Here is a 21392-nt window from a genome sequence, read left to right on the forward strand (position 1 = left end):
AAATCTGTCATTGGAAATTTGGTACCAACATTGGGAACAGGAAAATTAGCATTTTTTCTATTCCAAGACCTACACATTAGGTTAGGGCTCCATGATGTAGCCACTGACACTGTTTCAGTCTTAGAGAATGTACTGTATTTGATTCTTTCCTGAGTATCAAAGAATAGTATTCCTTAAGTCTAGAGGGGTGAAGGAAACTCTTACATAAATGTATTCCAATTGTGACCTGGTACTGTTATTCTAATCTTTTTTTTTAACCAAACATTTTTTTGGGGGGGTCAGTCAGTCAGGGTTAAGTGACTAGACCAGGGTTCCAAGATCACTTAGCTAGTAAGCTAGTAAGGATTTGAACTTTGGTATTCTAACTCCAAATCCAGAATTCTATCCACTGTGCCAAAGGGTGGATAGAAGTGAATTCCTATATCACTGAGTAACATAATTTAATACTCAATCATGTATCTACTCTGTGATTTAGTACTTAAGCATATAATTATATTATTTCATTGTTCTTTAATTGAATTATGGGTAATAATTATGTTTTAGAATCACAGAATGTTAAATTTCAAAGGGACCTAGCAATCAGCTAGTCTAATCCTTTCATTTCATAAGAAAGAAGTTACAGAGAAGCCCAAGGATTTATGAAGAGTCGCACAGTAGGCATGTGAGAGGCCAGTTTTCAAGAGAGTATGTCTCTTGACTCATAAGTTACTATTCTTTCTGCTCCACTACATATTCCTCCTTAACTATAAATCTTCCAAGGTAGAGGGCTGTATTTTTTCAAATGTTTAGAATTGTGCTGAGCACAAAATACTTGATAAATATCTTTTGATGGATTGTCCTTGATTCCTTGTAAGATAATGGTGGCTGATTTTGGAGCTAGCAGTAAGTGGGATGGTCAACATTGCTGTTCTCCTGAAATCCCTAAGAATAATACTAAAAAGTTGCATAGAAAAGAATTCAGGATTTCAAGAAAATTTTAATTTTGTAGTAAGAGATTGCAGGTAAAGGGAGGCACATTTCCCCCCTTCTATTGCCCTGGAACAACCTCATGATTGATTTCTTATGTAGATTTTTGAGATGCTAGTGATGGGCCAGGATAATGGAAGAACCAGAGAGTTCTCTCTATACTTATATCACCAGACATGAATGTTGTGAGAGAAGAAATTATGCAGCAAATTTGGGTTTGAATGAATTTTATCCCTAGAAAGATTTGGGACCCAGCTGTGGGTCTGTTGGGTATGGAGGACATAAAGTTAGATATGAGTTTGGCAGGGAGCTCTTGAGACCTTAGAGAACTTTCTTGCTTTTAATTTCACTATTGAATGCTTTTGCAGGTTTTTGTTTTCCTGTGAACTGTTTTTTAATCTTCTTGGGAGCTTTTACCTGAAGGTTTATGGATATATTTTTATTAAAAGGATGGTTTATTTAAACCTTAAGATTCTGAAAATCTGTTAGATAAGGTATGGAACATGGGATCAGATGAATCAACCCAATCAAGTTGTGAGAGATTGATACTTTTAGAAAAATCAAAAGCCTTCTCATACTTTTGAGTGGTAAATTTGTATTTTATTTCTTAGTTCAGTATAAAATAAATGTAAATAAAAAAATTTTCCAAGACCATTTATTCCAACTTTTACCCAAACAGGAATTGTCTCTCTTGCTCTCCTCTACTTGAAGATCTCTATTGAGCAGGAACTCATTATGTTATGAGGTGTCCCACTGCACTTTTTGATATGTCTAATTGTTAGGAAGTTGTCCTCACAAAGATGTCTGTCTATGTAAACATCTCAAATATGTCTCTTTGTGGCTTTTAATCCTTGCTCCTAGTTTTGCCATCTGATTCAAGCAAATCAATTCAAATTTTTCTTCCATGTCATAGCCTATCAAATACTTGAATACTTAAAACTATCAGTTCCTTCAGCCTTATGATCTGGAGTCCCTTGACTATTTTTCGACCCTGCTGTTTTGATATTCTCCATCTTAACAATGTCCTTTGTAAAAGGAGGCTCTCAGAACCAAATACAATATTACAGATATGGTCTGACCGTGGACTGTCAACTTTCACTTTCAGGGCACTATACCAGTTGTAATAGTCTAAAATTATATTAACCTTTTTTGACTCCTAAGTCATACCACTGACCCATATTGAGCTTATGGGTCACTAAAGATCCCAGACAATTGCCCCTTCCCCAAATGAACTACTCATTTTATTCCTTTGGGTTTTTTGAACCCAAGTGGAAAGACTGTTTTGATTTTTATATAATTTAATCTTATCAAATTTGGCCTATATTACTAGATTGTTGAGATATTGTCATATTTGTGATGTTATACACTGTGCAAGCTATCCCTCCTTTGTTTTTGTTGCAATTTGGATAAGCAAGTCAATTCTACTTTGATCTAAATCCCTGATAAATAAGGTATGGTGCACTTGGAAGCTCAAAGCAATTTCAGAGGTTGAATAATGTTAACTCTTGGGGGAATCAAGAAAGCCTCATGATTGTAGATTGCACCTGAATTAATCTTAAAAAGAGGTTGGGATTCTAAGAGAAAGCTATGTGAGTAGAGACTAGGGAATCAAATAAGAGAGGCTATGGAAATAGAATTGACAGTTTGGGCAACATGACCCCAGGCTGAATACTTGAGTGACTAGAAGGATGGTGGAGCCTTCTATACAAATAGGGAAGGTAAAAAGAAGGGTGATTTTATTTAAAAAAATTTTTTTTAGTTTTTTTTTTTTTGCAAGGCAATGGGGTTAAGTGGCTTGCCCAAGGCCACACAGCTAGGTCTGTGTCTGAGGCTGGATTTGAACTCAGGTACTCCTGACTCCAGGGTCAGTGCTCTATCCACTGCATAACCTAGCCGCCCCCCAAGAAGGGTGATTTTAAAGGAAAGGTTGACTGCAATGGTGTCTTTTAGATATCTAGAGTATAACCTAGAGGGACTGACTCTCAAGAGAGAAAAGAGGGCTGGATAACCTTATTACCTAGAAATGGGAGCAACTAAGTTGTATGTAAAGATTTTTATGGACTATATATAGACTTAGAAAACCACACATGCTTATATATGTATATAAACATTGATTAATATTATTAAATATTTCTGAATTCCATTTTAATCTGGTTCAAGCCCCAATTGGGAGTGCTGTGGCTTATATTTTAAACCTCTGACTCACAGGATCTTGGATTAAATCTCTTCACAGCCTATTCTCTTTCTGCCTTTCACACCTTCTTACACCTTATTCCAAGATCTAGCCATGCTGGCCTGCTTCCTGTTAATTCTACAAAATACTCCATCTCCTGTTTTTCTCAGATTGCAATGACTGTCTTGCATGCCTGGAATGCTCTCCTGCTTCACTCATCTCTTAGAAGCCTTGTTTCTTTCAGGAATCAGCTCACTGGATGAACAAGTTGTTGTATATGATTGTGATGATAATACCGTGCTATTAGAAATGATGAAAAACATGAAAAAATTTGCACTGCTAATGATGAGTGAAATGAGACTCAAGAGAACATTGTATACAGTACAACAAAATTGTTGTAAGGATGACTTTGAGCAAATAAGTTATTTCATTTACTATAAATATCCAAATTAACTATAAAGGACATATGAAGGAAGACAGTATCTGCATCTAGAGAAATAATTGCTGAATAGAAGTATGTAGAGAATAATTATATATGCATTATGTGTATGTATCCAATGATAGATATCTCTAGGGTGGAGGGATAGAGAAGAAAAAAAAGAAAAAAATTTACATGACAGTTTTGTTGTGTATTTGAAAGGAATAGCAAGTTTCACATAGTAGATTTGCAATTTGATGTAGTCATCTTTTTTAATTGTTCTATGTAATAGAAATATTGTATTCCATTGTTTAAAAATAAAATAAAATTTAAAAAGAATTAGTTCAAATTCAGGCATCTAGGGGAAGACTTTTTTGGTCTCCTTTCTTCTCTTCCCTATTAACTGCTAGAACTTATCCCCTCAGGTTATCTTCTATCTAGTCTGTATGTATCTCCTTTTAACTGGTTTTTTTTTTTTTTTGGTGTGTTATCTTTTTCTTTTCTTTTTTTTTTTTGGCAAGGCAATGGGGTTATGTGACTTGCCCAAGGTCACCCAGCTAAGTAAATATTAAGTGTTTGAGACCAAATTTGAACTCAGGTCCTCCTGACTCCAGGGCTGGTGCTACATATTGTCTTCTGAATTAGAATTTAATCTCTTTGAGGGTAAGAGTTATTTTTTGTCTTTCTTTTAATCCCCATTACATAGTATAGTTCTTGACCCATAATAAACACATGCTTGTTGACTAAATTACATGCACAGAGATAATAACCAAATCTAGGGGGTTGATGGGAAATGGGATCTTACTGAAGCTCTGAACTTCAATAAAACTCAAACTTTGAGGTAATTTTTATCCTTTTGAGGATATTAAACTTAAAAAATCAAATTTCCAGTTTTACTTGATTTTTTTAGAGTACATTTGAATTTATATGGGGGATTGTAGAAGATGGATGAATCAGAATTTCAAATTTCTACTCTTTTGAAGGTCTGAATCCACAAAACAAGCTTTCTTTTTTTGAATATATATTATTGCCTAGGTCTTTACCAGTGGACATTAATCTTTTATTTTTATAATTACAAAGCATCCTGGGATGGGACTGATATCTGTCTTTGTACATCTATACTTTGTACATACATTCCACTACATAGTGGGGTAATAGTGTTGCTGGATGGTCTGGGGTAGGGATATTTCATGGACAAATCCATTGTTTCCTTTTAATCCTCATTTTTTTATCCCCCTTTTCCAACTTTAAGCATTGTCTACTACCTTCAAAGGGCAGCTAGGTGGCACAGTGGATGGAGTGCTTGGTCTGGAATCAGGAAGATTTATTGTCTTGAGTACAAATCCAGCCTCAGATACTTACTAGTTATATGACCCTGGGCAAGTCACTTCACCCCTTTGGTCTCAGTTTACTCATTTGTAAAATGAACTGGAGAAGGAAGTGGCAAACCACTCCAAAGTCTCTGCCAAGACAACCCCAAATGGGGTCATAAAGATTTGGACATGACTGAAAAACAAAGACTAAACCACTTTTAATGTTGTAGACTCAGAGATTTTAATTACAGAAGATAATAGCTGAAAGTTACATAGCTTTTAAAGCATTTTGTGTGCATTATTTTATTTAAAACTCACAACAAATAGTACACATATTCTTAACCTTAGTTTAGAGATGAGAAAATAGAAATTTAAAGAACATTGCCTAAAGTCTAAGGTTATGTAGTGGCATAAGTGGAAGGACTGAGATATGAAGACAGATACTGTATGAGCGCAGCACTCTTAGTATAGTCTATAGGAGAAATTAAAACTCATGAAGTCCTAGAATATTGGAGTTGAATAGGACCTTAGAGGCAATATCTCCTACAAATGATTAGTCAATGCCTACTTGATTACCTCCAGTGACAGGGAACTTAGTATCTTTTTTTGTTGTTGTTTGTTTTGGTTTTGCAGAGCAATGGGGTTAAGCAACTTGCCGCAACATCACACAGCTAGGTAATTATTAAGTGTCTGAGACCAGCTCTGAACTCGGGTACTCCTGTCTCCCCACTCTACCACCAGGAATTCACTATTTTAAAAAATACTCCTTTAGAGTAAAATCACTGATAACATGTACTTTTTTTTTTAAAAAAGCTAATTTATCCTTGAAAGGTCGTAAGATTATCCCAAAGATGTTAATAGCATTTGTTTTGAATTTCTTATTCAAGGAAGTTCTACCAAATGCTTGAAATTTGCTCTATCTTGTGGCTGAGTAAGTCATACATAGTTTTGTATTTTTCTCATGTGAAACCACTGAAACAAGATGTGCATGTGAGGAAGAAAAAAATATTTTTCAAAGTGGTTCTGAGACCTGTCCCAACTGCAACTTCTGGTCATACCAAATCCAGGTTATTGATGGATACAGTGGCAGCATTGTGCCAACCAAAAGATACTTTTAGGCCTCTGTCAGCCACAGACAAGCTATCTAAAGATTCAATTATATGAAAAAAAGACAAATCATTTTCAAGTTATATCTGGTATTCAAAATACATGACTTTTGTCCTAGTGCCTATTTGCATGGTTAGTATGAAACACAATGCAATTTAGTTCTGGGAATCAATTTCTCCAAACCTAACAGGCATTTATTAAGGTTTAGTATTTGTTTGGGCACTGGGAATACAAAGAAAAAAAAGAGTTTGCTCTTAAGGTACTTATATTCTTTTTTTCTGAGGGTAATAAAACATGTAAACACATAAACATAAGGATTGGACATATGATTACATTAATATGCTTCCAGGTAAGGCAATTCCCTCTATTAGTACAGGGCAACACTTTCCCTACAACTTTCAGTTTTAGAGAGTTAACCAGAATATTGTGAGATTAAGAGATTTGCCCAGTATGACCCAGTTAGTGTCTATCAGAGGACCTGAACCCAGGTCTTCCCATTTTAGAGGCCAACTCTCTAGCCACTCTACTATGTTGCTTCTCAGATAAGTATGTACACAATCATTTGGGGGAGGAATTAGAGAACACTAACAATTGGGTAGTGAAGAGTGGTTCAGAAAAGCTTTCTTTAGGAAATGGCACAGGAGTTGAATCTTGAAGGACATAGGGAATTCTAAGATGCAGAGGTAAAGAAGGGGGTCCATTCCATGTATGGAAGATAGTAACTTGGAAAGATATCATGTTCAAGGAACAATACATAGGATCGTCGGGCTATAGATGGGAGAAAACTCAGGGACTCTCCAGTTCTTTACAACCTCTTCCCCCAGTTTTACAAATTGGGAAACTGAGGCCCAGAGAGATCAATCTTGCCTAAAGTGTCATGGAGATGAGAGATAGGATTTGAACCCAGGCCCCCTGACCCTAGAGCCAGTGTTTCCTCCCCCTCTATCATACTACCCTAGGCTAGTCACCCCCATCTCAATCTATGACTGTAGTCATTGGGGATTCTTTCTCATAAAGAGCAGGAGAGTTTCTCCATCCCCAACATTTTCTTTTGCTCTCAATTGCCCAAAGTGACATATATTTCCTATGTCATAATTCAATAGACTAAAATGATGGAATGATAGTCTTTAAGGATTTGCAGTCTTAAAATAATATCAATTTGATGGTCACAACCCCCAATCTTACAATGATTTAGAGAGTTGCTGTTGTTCAAAAAGCAAGTATACAGCTTAGTTAAGGATGGAGGGTACTTTGTGTCAGTATCAGCTAAGCCTTTTAATCTCCTGAAAACCTAAGGTGAAGGAAGGGGAGCCAACAGTGCCCAGTTTACCTGTTAAACCAGTCATCTGTGTAGCGAGGGTAAGGATAAGGGTCATTGCTGCTGAAGTCATAGCTCGCTTCCGCATTCTGAAAAACACAAGGGATCTTACTGGGTCAATAGGAAAACAGAGGCACAGGAAACAGAAAATGCTACAAAGGGTGGGCTTCCCATGTTAAGAAATTCCTCCTTAAATAAGTTAGTAACAGACTTTTGCTCAGAGATATCCCTGGGCAAGATGGTTAAGGAAAGAGGTAAATTTTGTCCTCCTGGTTTCCTTTCTTCCACTTCTTCCCACATTTCCCCTTGTCCTGAATAAGCTCTTAGGTTTTGGACCTGAGAGATCATTAAATTTACAGGTCAGAAAATTAGAGTTCTCATTTAGAGGTAAAGTGACCTGACCAAGGTCATACAGGTAGCTAGTATCAGAACAAGTATATGAAACCAAATTCTGACTCCAACTCTAGCATCCGTTCTATACCATCCACCCCAAAACACAGTAAGCTGCCCTAAATTTTTGAGGTGGTAGTAAATTCCTGTGTGGTAGTTTGTTATCCTCTGGGAGTTCTTATATTTAACAAGATGAGAAATCAATGTTTAATATGAAGGATAATTCACTAATGGAATTCCAACCCAAGTCTAGGGAGGTCCCTAGACTTAGAATACTAGGTAGAAGGCTTGTCCAATCCTTTCCTATTTTTGCAGACAGTTTAAGTTGTGACTTGACAACATATGCATTACCACAGAACTGTCAGCTAATTTAGCTACCTGAAAAACCCAGGATGGAAGACTAGGAAGAATCCATTCCCCCTCCTTCCTTCTAATTTCACTTTATGGCCACCTCTGATGGTAATTTAATTCATAATACAATTCCTTGTATCAAATATAACTACAGCCTTTTTAGCTCCCAGCTTCTGTGAAATGGTCCTGCTACAAAGTATTAGAAAGAGGAATTAGCTATTTCCTTCCCTGTGAAACATTATTGACTGGTGAAGTAATTCATATTTCTGATGATTTTTATTTTTTTTTTTTAGGTTTTTGCAAGGCAAATGGGGTTAAGTGGCTTGCCCAAGGCCACACAGCTAGGTAATTATTAAGTGTCTGAGACTAGATTTGAACCCAGGTACTCTTGACTCCAGGGCTGGTACTCTATCCACTGTGCCACCTAGCCACCCCTTTTCTGATGATTTTTTAACTCTTTGATATGCAATTCAAATGGGTTCAGGCATTGGGAACACTGCTATTAGCTGTACCCAGAGGACTTTGAATGCTGGGTACTTTTTTCTTTTATGCAATTAGGATTAAATGATTTTTCAGGGTCACACAGCTAGTAAGTGTCTGAGGCTAGATTTGAAGTCAGGTCCTCCTGACTCCAGAGTGGGTGTTCTATCCTCTGTACCATTTGGCTGCTCCTTTCTGATACATTTTTAAGTTTAATCTGTATTATTAACATTTTCTCATCACTTTCTTAAGTCTAGACAATCAATAAATTCAAGCCCCTATTGGTAGCATTTGCTGATTTCTAAGGTCAAAAACACTCCTACTTTTCCTATTAACAGTTTGAATTGGCTCCAGTGAATTACTGTCTGTAGGGCATTAGAGTTTGTATGCCTCTGTTGTCTGTTGTTTTAATCTGGGCTCACTAGTTATAAAATGGTAGATAAATTACTGAAACTACTCCTGCCTAAGTTTCCTTATTTGTAAGATAAAGATAAAAGTAATCAGTCTGACCTTTTGGGGAAAGGAGTGGGAATCAAATATGACCATTAAGATGATGATACTTTAAAAATTCATAGATTCATAAATTGCATGTAATGGAAAGTACCCTTTTGCTACCTCATTTTATAGATGAGGTAAGGCACAGAGACATTAAGTGTTTTGTCTACAGTCACACAGTAAAATGAACAAAATGAACTATTTAGTAGCAAAGCTTACCCTTGAATCCAGAAGTCCTGATTAAGGGCTCTTTCTTTGTACTACATAAATGGAAGATTTGACCACCATACTAACTAGCATTTTATTTGGCCTTCCCTGACTACATAGTTTTTTTGCTCTTAAAAACAAATAATTAAACTTATTAAGAAAAAATCCTTTGAGATTACAGCACTCAAGATATAATATATGACGCTTAGGGATGTCATCTAGACTTTTTTAGCCAACAAAGGATAGCAATAATGATTCAACTCTATGACAGGCATATTTTCTCTGTGGAACCCTGAGCTAAAGGCATGACTTCTGGGCAGTAATCTAAAGGGTGAAGAGAAGTAAATTTCCCATCTGCTATCAGTTGTCTTCTCCATTGGCCATTGCCACATTTATGGTACTGTGCTTGGGGGGAAATGCTATGATTTCTTTTGATTTTTATTCAGAAATTTGGGGGTAGAAAAGGAAACTGATACAGTAATTGAGAATATTATATTGTCATTCCCTTTGATATGTACTTCTACATTTAGAAGACTTGATTTGTAGAAGATATGTATAAAGTTTAATTTTTAAAAACCCAATGAACTTGGCAGTAGAAGCACAATGGGCTGAAATTGTATTTCTGACTTTTTTTATTCATGTTTTTATGGACAATGTTTCTAGACCTGCATTTCCTTATCTATAAAATAGGTCCAATAATACCAACAATCATTCATTCATTTGACAAATGTTTATTAAGTACCTATTAAGAAATAGAAATAAAAAGAAGTCTTCATCCTTCTCTAGGTTTAACTGCTGACTCATCTAATCTAGGACTTTTTTTTACCATCCATAGACAACTTCTCCACCCTGGAAACTCATTCTATTTCCTGGGCTACTTAGTGAGATGGAGAGAGTGCTAGGTTTGAAGTCAGATAAGAACTGAGTTCATATCCACCCTCAGATGTTCAAGCTGTGTAACCTTGGACAAGTTACTTAACTCTGCCTCAGTGTCCTCTTTTTAAAAAAATGATGATAATAATATCACCTATTTCTCTGGGTTGTTGCAAGGACCAAATAAGATAATAATCACATGCACCTGGAAAAATTAGAATATATGTTAGTTATTATTATTACTATTATTAATATTCTTGTTGATGTTATATTAATCTCTACTGTATGGACTTGGTTTCTGATTAACTCTTTCTTCCCAGAGTTTTCAATTTAAGGAGGAAGGACAGGATAAAGGTGTCCTTATCTTTTTCAAGGTTGCTCTGATGATTCTTCTCTATAATATTTTTCCCTACCATGCTCTAACATAAATTCTCTTCCTCCTCACTCTCACACCCCCTTTTCTACTTCATTTTATTTATTTTTATTTTTTTTTTTTAGGTTTTTTGCAAGGCAACCACACAGCTAGGTAATTATTATTAAGTGTCTGAGGTTGTATTTGAACTCAGGTACTCCTGACTCCAGGGCCGGTGCTCTATCCACTGTGCCACCTAGCTGCCCCTACTTCATTTTATATGTTATCTTGCTTCATTAGAATGCAAACTCCTTGAGGACAGGGACTGTCTTTCTGTCTCTATATTTATTCGCAGTGCTTAAGAGAGTGACTGGCACATGGAAGAGTTTAATAAATGGTTGCTGACTGATTGATTGACCACCATAAGTCAGACTCTTAGAGAACTAAATACTAAAACATACTTAAGAGGCTTGAGAGGAGGGGGAACAACTAGGCACTAGGATTAGCCCTTGGTAACTACTAACTGTGTGATCTTAGGCAAGTCACTTAATTATTTTGTCTCAGTTTCCTCATCTGCAAAATGAGATAAAGAAAGAAATAACAAACCACTCCAGTATCTCTCCCAAGAAAATTCCTACTCATGAAGAATTGGACATGACTGAAAATAATTGAACACATACACATACACAATAAGAGGGCATTGTAAAAGTCCAAAGCATACTATTTTCAATTTTTAAAATTTGTTTTATACTTAATGCTTTTTCCCCTCATAGTTTTTCCTTCTTTTTGTTCTGATTCTTCTTTTACAATATGATTAATAAGAAAATACAATTAACAATAGTTTCATATATATGTATATATATATATCAACCATATTAATTACTCACTGTTAAAGGGAGGCGGGGAAAGAAAGGATGAGGGGAGAAAATGTGGAATTCAAAACCTTACAGAAAAATGATTCCTGAAAACTACCTATGCATGTAGTTGGAAAAATGATAAATTTATTTTTTTTTAAAAAGAGGGCATTGCAAAGTAATTACCATAATTGAGGCACTGTAAGTAGGTCAATTTGGTGGAGTCATGGTGAGAAATGCTTTAAATGCCAAATAGAAAGAGTTTGTATTTTATTCTCTATGCAAGAGGGCAAAATGGTTACACTTGTGCTTTAGTAATATCAATTTGGGAATCCATGTGGAAGGTGGATTGAAAAGAGAAGAGACTGAAAATGGGAGATTTTAGGAGACTATTACAATAATCCAGGTGAGAGGTGATTTGGGCCAGAGTGGTGACTGTGTTTAACAGCCAACCCTCTGAAACAGCATATCACACTTATGTTTAATCTGCATGATAAACATTTTCTCCATTATTTTAAAAAGTCCAGACAGCTGATAAAACAATAAATTAAGTTTGGATTTATGTTTGCCTATTTTTGAGGTGTAAATGCTCACAATGAAAAAATTAAACTCACCCCTTTGCCAGTGAGGATATTGTAGGGTAGGGGACAAAGGTGAGAGGAAAGGATTGAGGATGACTCATATTGCAAACCTGAGGGACTGGAATAATGGTGATGGATTGAACAGAAAAAGAGAAATTATATATATATATAGTTGAGAGTTGAGAGTTCAAATTTCTTGAATCTTATCCTGTGATGGCACTAGACATTTGGGATGGCATGATTCTTGGACTTGAAGTCAGGAAGACTTCAGTTCAAGTCTTGACCTTAAGTATATTGCTTGACCTCTCTCAATGTTCACTTCCTTATCTGTTCAAAGAGAATAACAATAGTGATTACTGCACAGGGTTGCTGTGAAGATTTGTAGCACTTTATTATATAAATGCTAGCAGCTATTACAGTTATTCTTCAGCCTTTAATAAGCATTCTATCTGGACCTTACCCACGGGTTATCAAAGAATGAACAAAATTGCCTGGAAACTGAGTCAGACTTTTCACACATACATATTTAAAATCAAGTATCACATCTATAATGAAATTAGCAAAGATATCAGCATTAACTGGTGTTTTTTGAAGATCTGAATGCATTAGGTGTGTTTATCAGATCATTTTTCCAAGTTCCTCTATATGAATTAATGACAAGATTTTTCAGGAAATGAACCATACTTTGTCATTTCAAGCAAGTGAATATTCTTTACTTTGGTTTGGACATGTAATTTCATTGATACAGGAAGTTCTTCACAAGGATACTCCCTCTAAAAATAGATCTATGATTTCTAGTCTTAGAAGCTTTTCTGGGCTTCTGAGAGGATAAAGGACTTACCCAATCACACAGTCACTGTGTGTCAGAGTTTGAACCTAAACAGAAGTCACCTTGACTTGGCCATGAGCCAAGTAGAGCCAGCTCTGTAGTCATTAAATTATGCTGCCCCTCAAGCAAGTTGATAGCCACCAGTAAGTGATGGGGTTCTGATTCCTCCCCCCTCTTTCTACCCATCTCACGAGGTTTGTATGAGATTCTAATGCGATCTTGTAAGTGAAGCATCAGCCATTATTAGATCACTTTAAAGAAGGCAGATAGCTAGAGGGTACAGTGGATGGAGCACTGGACCTAAAGTCAGGAAGACCTCAACTCAAATCCTGGCTTTGATACTTTTCTAGGTATATGACCTTGAGCAAGTCACTTAACCTCTGTTTCCTCAACAACAATAATAACACTTCCCTCCAAGGAGTGTTGTGAGGACAAAATGAGATAACATTTGTAAAGTACTTGGCAAACTTCAAGTCATATAAATGCTAATATTATATATTTTTCTCTTAGAAATCTTCTAGAATTTGTGCCCTATTTACTCAGAGCTTCTGTGTTCCTTTCCCTAGAACAAAATCTCTCAGTGCAGATTCTCCAGGAAAATATTGAATTTCCCAGAAAATGAGTGCTTTTCTATTTAACTCTGAGAAGGTTATGGGAATTGTGACACTCTGCTACTAAACCATTTCTTTTTCATCTTATAGTCCTGGTAAGATGCAGGGGTTTTGAGAAACACTTTCCTTTCCTCCAGATTCCTGTTACAGTTCCATAATTGGCATTTCATGGCAATTATTAACTGACAGCCCAACCTATGTATTTGTGGTAGGACAAAGAGCTGCAATTGGAATTATCTGCTAATGAAATACTAGGTTATTCAATAAAATAAATTATCTTGGAGCAGTGATAACACTGAACTCTCTCTTCTTGAGTTGCCCTAGTTTATCTTGGATTGACTTTGATAGGTCTTAGAGTTTTTGAACTGCCTGTTGTGGAGTCTATTCCTCCCTGTCGAGGAATACGAATATGTTAAAAAAAAAACCATTATGGAGAGTCTAGAGCCATGGTTTCATGGAGGCACTGATCTGGACTATAGTGTGAGCTGTCCAGTGATTTCAGCCTTCCTCTCAATTAGGCATGTAGAATTTTAAAGTTAGTATGGACTTTAAAAACTAACTCAGTTCTACAGTTTTAAAGAAGAGGAAACAGACCCTCAGACAAGTGAAGAGACTTGACTAAGGTCACATAATTAGTTCCAGAGGTGGAACATTGAATACTAATTACTGTGACTAAATTGATTGGGTGATGATATTCAGTGAGTCAAAACCAAAGCTTTAAATAATTTTGCTCCAAGGTCACGTATCTTAAACTATGCTGGGAGCAAATCACGAGAAGTGCATCTTCAACTGGGGCAGAGGTAGTGTGGGTCAAGAGACAGAGTTGATCACAGGATACCAGGCCAAAGGGAAGGCTGCCTCATAGGAAAGGAAAGGAAGAAGGAACAGGATAGAACTGCAGGGAGATAACCTCAGCTTGCTATCTAGTAGTTTACTATTTTAACTAATTATTCTTGCTAACAAGGTAGGAAGTTCTGATTCTTTGTTGATGACTAAGTACACACACTTATTGTTAATGCCTTGGTTCAAAACCCTAATTGCCTTGCCTAAATTATAACTCTTTTCAAACCAAACATATAACCAAGGGATCTGGGTCTTGATTTCTTTCCACAGTTGCCAAGATTATTTGCCTAAAATACAGATCTGATCATATCATACTTAACTCTAGAAACTCCAAGAGCTTCCTAGTATTTCTATCATCATATGTAAAGTTCTCTGAAATATAAAGCTCTTCAAGCACTCCATTCCATACTGCTTACCCAATCTTCTTACAACTCACTCATAATTTCAGTCATACTGGTTTAAGTCATGCTTTAGAATCGACTATTCCCTATCTCTGAAATGCACTCCCTAGGATCCTCTTCTTCTTCTCTCTCTGTTTCTCTGTCTCTCTGTCTCTCTGTCTCTCTCTCTCTCCTTTCCTTCCTTCCTTCCTTCCTTCCTTCCTTCCTTCCTTCCTTCCTTCCTTCCTTCCTTCCTTCCTTCCTTCCATCCATGCCCCTAGTTTGGGAACAAATGCTTTGTTTCTTTTGTTCATTTTTTTGTTTCATTTTATGTTCCAAACTGCTTCCCTCTCTCTTTCCACCTCCCAGTAGAAAAGTCACCATTTGACATACACACATTTGTTGATATATCTAAACATATATATATATATATGTATATGTATATATATGCATGTGGGAATGTATATGTGTTTACATCTCTGTGTGTGTGAGTGTATGCATACTTTTCTGATCCCTACCCCAACTCTGTAGCTGCTCATTTATTTTGTATGTGTTCTATATATAAGATTTGCATACAACATAGTCTCCTCTTTTAGAATTAAATTTCTTGAGGGCAGGGCTTGTTTCACTTTTCTTAGCACAGTGCCTCATGAATAGTAAATATATGCTATAATAAAGGCCAGATGAAGAATACAAAAAGTCTGGTAATGGCTCAGCAAGGAACAACAATCGGTACAGTTTCACTGGGACTCTGCTTATATGACCCAAGCTAATCACGTTTGTTTTAATACAGGGGTCTTGACATTATTAAAGGCCTTATTGCTCAAGTGTAAATCATACTGGGTTTGAACTTGAGTATTGAGACAAGCATGTTTGAATGTAAAGCCTTTTTTTGGAGAAAAAGATGATGACCCAAACAATTGAATTTTTGACTAATTTAGGGTTAACTTGAAAATCCCTTTCAAGCCTTGTTGAATATGCACTAAAATAGTTTTCTGCCTCAGTCCTGAACATATCCGGAGTGTAATTTAATCTTACTTTGATTCAGGATCTTGCAGTTCCTGAGGGTAATCATTAGGAGCATGAATTATCACTGTACCGTGATGGAGAATTACCAATGTTCCATGATGAAATGAATATCCACTGACCCTAGGAGAGCCCTTGTGAGTTGCTCTGGGGAATAAATCCCTGATGTCAGCTTATTTAAAAAAATGGGTTGTAGGGGAAAAGGGAGCTTTTGAGGCTTCTACCTACTTGAGATCAATCTCTTACAAAGGAGAGACAGAGGTCTAGACAAGATTGGCCTCTGAATGGATGATAAAGACTCAGCTAAAGGCCCAAGTTAGAAGGAGGAAGGTCCTGCATCTCATACTAAATTAAAGAAAAGCCTTGGGGTGGAAAAGTTGTGTGAAAATCTGAATTGCTGTTTTTAAGAAGCATTTGAGTAATCCAATGATTGTTTCTTAACTGCCTACTCTATATTCCTGGCAAAGTGAAGAGAGTCCTGGACCTAGAGTTAGGAAGACCTGTGTTCAAATTTAGCCTCAGACAACAGCTATGTGACCATGGGCAAGTCACTTAATCTCTGTCTATCTGCCTCAACGTTATTGGGATAATAATAACATCTAACTCCCATTGTTGTGGTGATAAAATAAAGTATTATATAAAAGTTAGTTATTATTTGTTTTTCTTTATTTCTTTGTTTTTCTTTCTTCTTTTCTTCCTCCCTCCTTCCCTTTTCTTTCTTCCCTCCATCCCCTCCTTTCTTTCTTTCTTTGTTTCTTTCTTTCCTTTCTTCTTTTATTTCTTTCTTTCCTTCCTTCCCTCTTTCCTTCCTTTTTCTTTCTTTTCTTCTTTGTTCTTTCTTCCTTCCCTTCCTCCCTTTTTCATTCATTCTGTCTTTCTTCTTATATGTGACTTCTTTTTATATGTCTTCATTATTACAATGTGAGTTCCTTGACAGTAAGAAATGTTTCATTCATTGTATTTATATTGATAGTGTCTAGCATAATGTTTGTCAAAATTGATAAGACACAATGTCAGATGTCAGGGACACAAAAGATGAAACCAGAACAATCTTTTTCCTTCCAAAGAGATCACATTTTACTAGTAGAGTTAATTTTCAGAGAATTCCTAATACTTAGGGGAAAGTTTTTTTTTTTAAATAGGAGGTGGTTAACTAATTAATAAGCCCTTTTTTCTCCTTTGCTAGATAATTATCCTTCTGACTAGTAAGTATGAGTGTCCCCTATGATTCAATCCTGGGCTCTCTTCTCTTCTCTCTCCCTTGGTGATATCATCAGCTCTCAGGGATTTAATTATCATCCCTATGTAGATGATTTCTGAATCTACACATCCAGCCTTAATTTTGTGAACTCCAGCTCCAATTACTAACTGTGGACAGGTTATCTCCAGGGGCTACTCTATAAGTATCTTAACCCATGGGCAAAAATTTTCATCAAAACTGATCTCTCCTCCAAACTTCCCTTTTTTCTAATGAGAGTACTACAAATCTTATATTCACCTAAGTTTGCAAAATTTGAAGTTTTCTTTTACTTTTCCCTCTTTCTCAATTTCCATATTCAATCAGTTGTCAGATCTCATTAACATTTCCAGGATATATTGCCTTCACTTCACTCATACAACTGCTATTCTAGATTAAGACTTCCAAATCTTTCACCTGTGTTTATTCCTTCCCTGCCCCCCCCATATATATTACTATTGTCCTTGCCTCCAAATTATTTTGTCTATATTTTGTTTATATTTATATGGGTAAATGCTGTTTACTCCCATCAAATGTAAATTCCTTGAGGCCAGGGATTATTCACTTTTTATTTTTGTATACCCAGCTCCTAATATAGTGCCTGATACATAGTGGGAACTTTATCAATTATTATTGATTGATTGGCTGATTACCACTGTAAAAAGTGTCTGAGCCAGGACTTTGTAATAGATTATGATCTGATCCAAGGAGCAGTTGAGTGGACCACATACCACAATTGGCTTCATTATATAACAGTCACATCTACTGTCAAATATTGTTTCCACACTCATTGAATTTAGAGTATAATTGAGGAAGAAAGATCTAAGCATATGAAAGTTAAAAGTCTAAAAAAAAATTAACAGTTCAGGACAACAATAGATGCTAAAAGTTAAGCCCTGATGAATTATGAAGACAATAGGAAGTGCCTTCTGCCGTTTCCCCTTCCACATCCATCTTTCTGATATTTCCCTGAAGAGACTTAGCTGAATGACCCATACAGCAGTGGGTCTTAGTGTGCATGAGTTCATGAAAGTCGAATGAGAGTCCCCAGACGAATTTTCAACCAGCATCCATTTTGCCATGGAACAAAACTCAATTGTAAGGTGACTGAACAGCTAAAAGATCCCAGCATTTTACAGCTTCAAGAATTTTGCTATTGATTCTACTCATATCAAACATGGTCATGGCTGAATGTTTTCAACTGTGTCTATTTGCGTTTTTCTGAAATAATTCTTCCACCAGTACTTGTTTAACTATAATGTTGTTTACTTTCAACTGGAACTCCCATCAAAGAGATCTATGTATATATTAAGTCTAGCTATAAAACTTAATGAAATTTAATATCTTCAATACATATGGAAAAAATACAAAAAAACCTTCCAGTTTTGTTGCAGTTTTTTCCTGTTAGTCATATAACACATATAGTCTCTGGAAATACTTTTCCAATTCCCTACTCACAATGACAGACCGAGCCTCCAAAAGATACTACTTTATATGCTTTCAGGGTTCAAGCAGTGATGTTAAAGTAAAATGAAACAGGGACCACTAATCCAATCATAAGGATTCCTGAGTGTCAAATATTGATTTAGTTTTAAAAACTGTTATCTATATTTTATTGCATTTTTATTTATTTCCTTAAATATTTCCCCATTACAGAGAGAAGCTAGGTGGTAGGTGGGAATCTCTCTGATGCTGTAGCTCAATGAACCTCTACCAAAATGCTTCTCAATTGATCATTGATATCAATTAGTTATTCAGTCTTAATTAGCTTTTAGGAAGAGATATTTTATGTAAGAACATTTAATAAGAACTGTTGATAAAAAAAAAAAGCACTTTCCTATCAGTATATCCAGGGACCAGGGGGGAGTAGACTCAAGCTTACATTGTTATTTGTCCTTCATTCTCAAAAAAACCAAGATATCAGTGAGGTAATGCCACATGAATTTGATTTGAGTGAGGAGGTGCCAGTGCTACGTCATAGCCTCATTTTCTCCTCCAGAGCCTTCTGGGTCCAGTGGCCAGATATGAATCAGAATGACTGGAGATGGTCCTGGACGTGAGGCAATCAAGGTTAAATGACTTGGCCAAATTCACACAGCTAGGATGTGTTAAGTTTCTGAGGTTGGATTTGAACCCAGGTCCTCTTGACTCCAGGACTGGTGCTCTATCCATTGTGCCATCTAATTAGGCCTATTCAAACTTAAAAGGGACAATACAGCTCCTTACCCCTCCCCTACCATTTCAAAGCTCTCCAGTTTTATCTTCTTCCCAGGAAGAAAATCAGTCTGATATTTTAGTGTGAAGCAATTTATTGGGCACAGAAGCAATCAATGCCTTGAGAACATCAATGCCTGGGTCTGAGAATTTAAAACTGTTAGGGATCTTAGAAGTCATATAGTCCAAACTTCTCATTTTGTTGATGAAAAAAAGAAGACTTAGAGAAGAAAAATCATCTGGCACGAACATGTCAGTAATTTGTAACAAACAGAGACAGACTTTGAATCCAGGTCTTTGGCTCTCGGGGCTTTCCCATGATATGCCACCACCCTACTTTCTCCTGGCTCTCTTCTTTCTCTAATTCATCTTCTACACATTTTCCAAGTAATCATTCCAAAACACAAGTTTCTCCACATCACTTCCCAGTTTAAGAAGTTTTAATGGCTTCCTATTATTACCTGTGGGATAAAAATAGAACCTCCACAGCATTTGAAACCCTTCACTTTGGCTTCCTTTCCAGATTTACTACACGTTACTTACTTTCACATATTCTGTGTTCCAGTCAAATGAATCCACTTGTTATCCAAACTCAGTGCCTCATTTCCCACATCTGGGCCTTTCCAAAGGTTGCTGCTATTGCCTGGGAATGCACTCCCTTTTCAACTTTGAGGAGCATCCCAAGATTGTTTTTAGGTTCAGTTCATATGCAGCTTTCCACAAGAACTACTTCCTAATTGTCTTATCTTAATAGCATTTATCCTTCCTCCTCAAGTGATATGTATAAGTGGCAGTGAGGAGCCTAGAGTCAGTAAGACCTGAATTCAAATGTGACCTAGAACAATTACCATCTGTGTGAGCCTGGGCAAGTCACTTACTCTGTTTCAATTTCCTCATTTATAAAATGAGTTGGGGAAAGAAATAGCAAACCACACCAGTATCTTTGTCAAGAAAACTCAAAGAGTCATTAAGTATCAGAAACAACAACAGCTACTACTTTTTTTAGTTGATGGACACCTTCAATGGGACGTTAGTTTTTGAGTATAGAGAATGTTTTCAATTTTTGTCTATTTCATCATCTTCTACTCTAGTGCTTTGCATTTAGTAGAGCCATTAAATGCTTATTGGATTGGATTGGATCCTATATTGTATAAAGTCCCCTTACAAAAGGGAAAATGAAGACGATAGCATTGCCTACCTATGTACTAATCCAGAGTTTCTAAAAGACTTAATAGTTAAAAAAAAATCCAGGTTTCTCAGAGAAAGGGATTATATTAGAATAAAGCATCATTACTATGCATAATATCTTTGAATTCCTTCTGCTTGGATGAGAAGGTATTCTGAATGAAGGATGAGATAAAGGTCAGCCTGAAGAATTTCCTGCTGTTGAGTAACTAATGATGAATCTATGGGGTTGATTTGTTTCCTGATTCCTGCGGCTCAGGAAGAAATGCTTTTTCAATGCTCCCAGGAAATCCCTCAAATTAGGAAAAATCCTAAATGCTAATTTAATAGTAGCAGCTAAAAGCACAAGTCTTCTAAACAGGGGAATTTAAAGTGAAAAAAAAATCAGAAATTAGAACCTGAGCACATTTAATTTTTGCCTTTCCTTTTATGATGTGTTTATGATGTGACCAGGAAAACATGGTGGTACTTAGGTATCTTTTCTACTTGTTGCCATAGTTCTAAATTTCACAACTAGAGATTCATTGAGTCACAAAGCCTGATAATACCTTAGGTTGTAATCATTTAACATCTGTATTGGTCTTTGTAATAGGAAGATCCTATGAAAATGGTGGGAGTCTTTTTCTACCTCTAATCACCATTTGTAAATTGTTTGAGGGCAAGAATTTTAAATTTTAGTCTTTGTACCCTCATCTCCTAATTCAGTGCTTAGCATATAGTAGAGCCATTAGATTTTTATTGGATTGGACTGGACCCTTTATTTGCATAAAAATCCCCTTACAAATTGGAAATTAGAGCAAATAACACTGCCTCCCTTTGTCCCAATCCATTTTAGTGTCATCCTCAGTTCCTCTAATCAAATAGATTCAGTTATTCACCAAATATCATCATTTCTGCCTTCACAACATTCTCATATCTATTCCTTTCTCTTCACTCACACAGTTAACACCCTAGTTATGGGTCTCATCACCTGGTTCCCTGATTAATGAAGTGGTCTCCTAACTTATCCTCCTGCCTCTAATATCTCCCCTCTCCAACTCATCTTTCATACAGCTATGAGACTCAGTTTCCTAAAATACAGACCTGACTAACTCTCCAAGGCAATATATTCTTTTGTTTCCTTCCCTCTTACTTTCCAGATCAAATATAAACGTTTCTTTGGTGTTTAAAGCTATTTGCAATTGGTTCT

General features: G+C 36.3%; 1 protein-coding gene across 1 annotated transcript in view; it reads right to left on the minus strand.

Annotated features, from left to right (window-relative positions):
• Positions 1–21392, minus strand: part of PCSK2 (proprotein convertase subtilisin/kexin type 2) — a 310977-nt gene that overhangs the window by 85645 nt on the left and 203940 nt on the right. The window contains exon 6 of the mRNA XM_074225780.1: positions 7308–7384. Within this exon, the coding sequence (XP_074081881.1) occupies positions 7308–7384 (77 nt within the window). The remainder of the gene's footprint in view (positions 1–7307; positions 7385–21392) is intronic.

This window comes from Macrotis lagotis, chromosome 1 (genome assembly GCF_037893015.1).
Source record: "Macrotis lagotis isolate mMagLag1 chromosome 1, bilby.v1.9.chrom.fasta, whole genome shotgun sequence".
NCBI classification, from domain to species: Eukaryota; Metazoa; Chordata; class Mammalia; order Peramelemorphia; family Peramelidae; genus Macrotis; species Macrotis lagotis.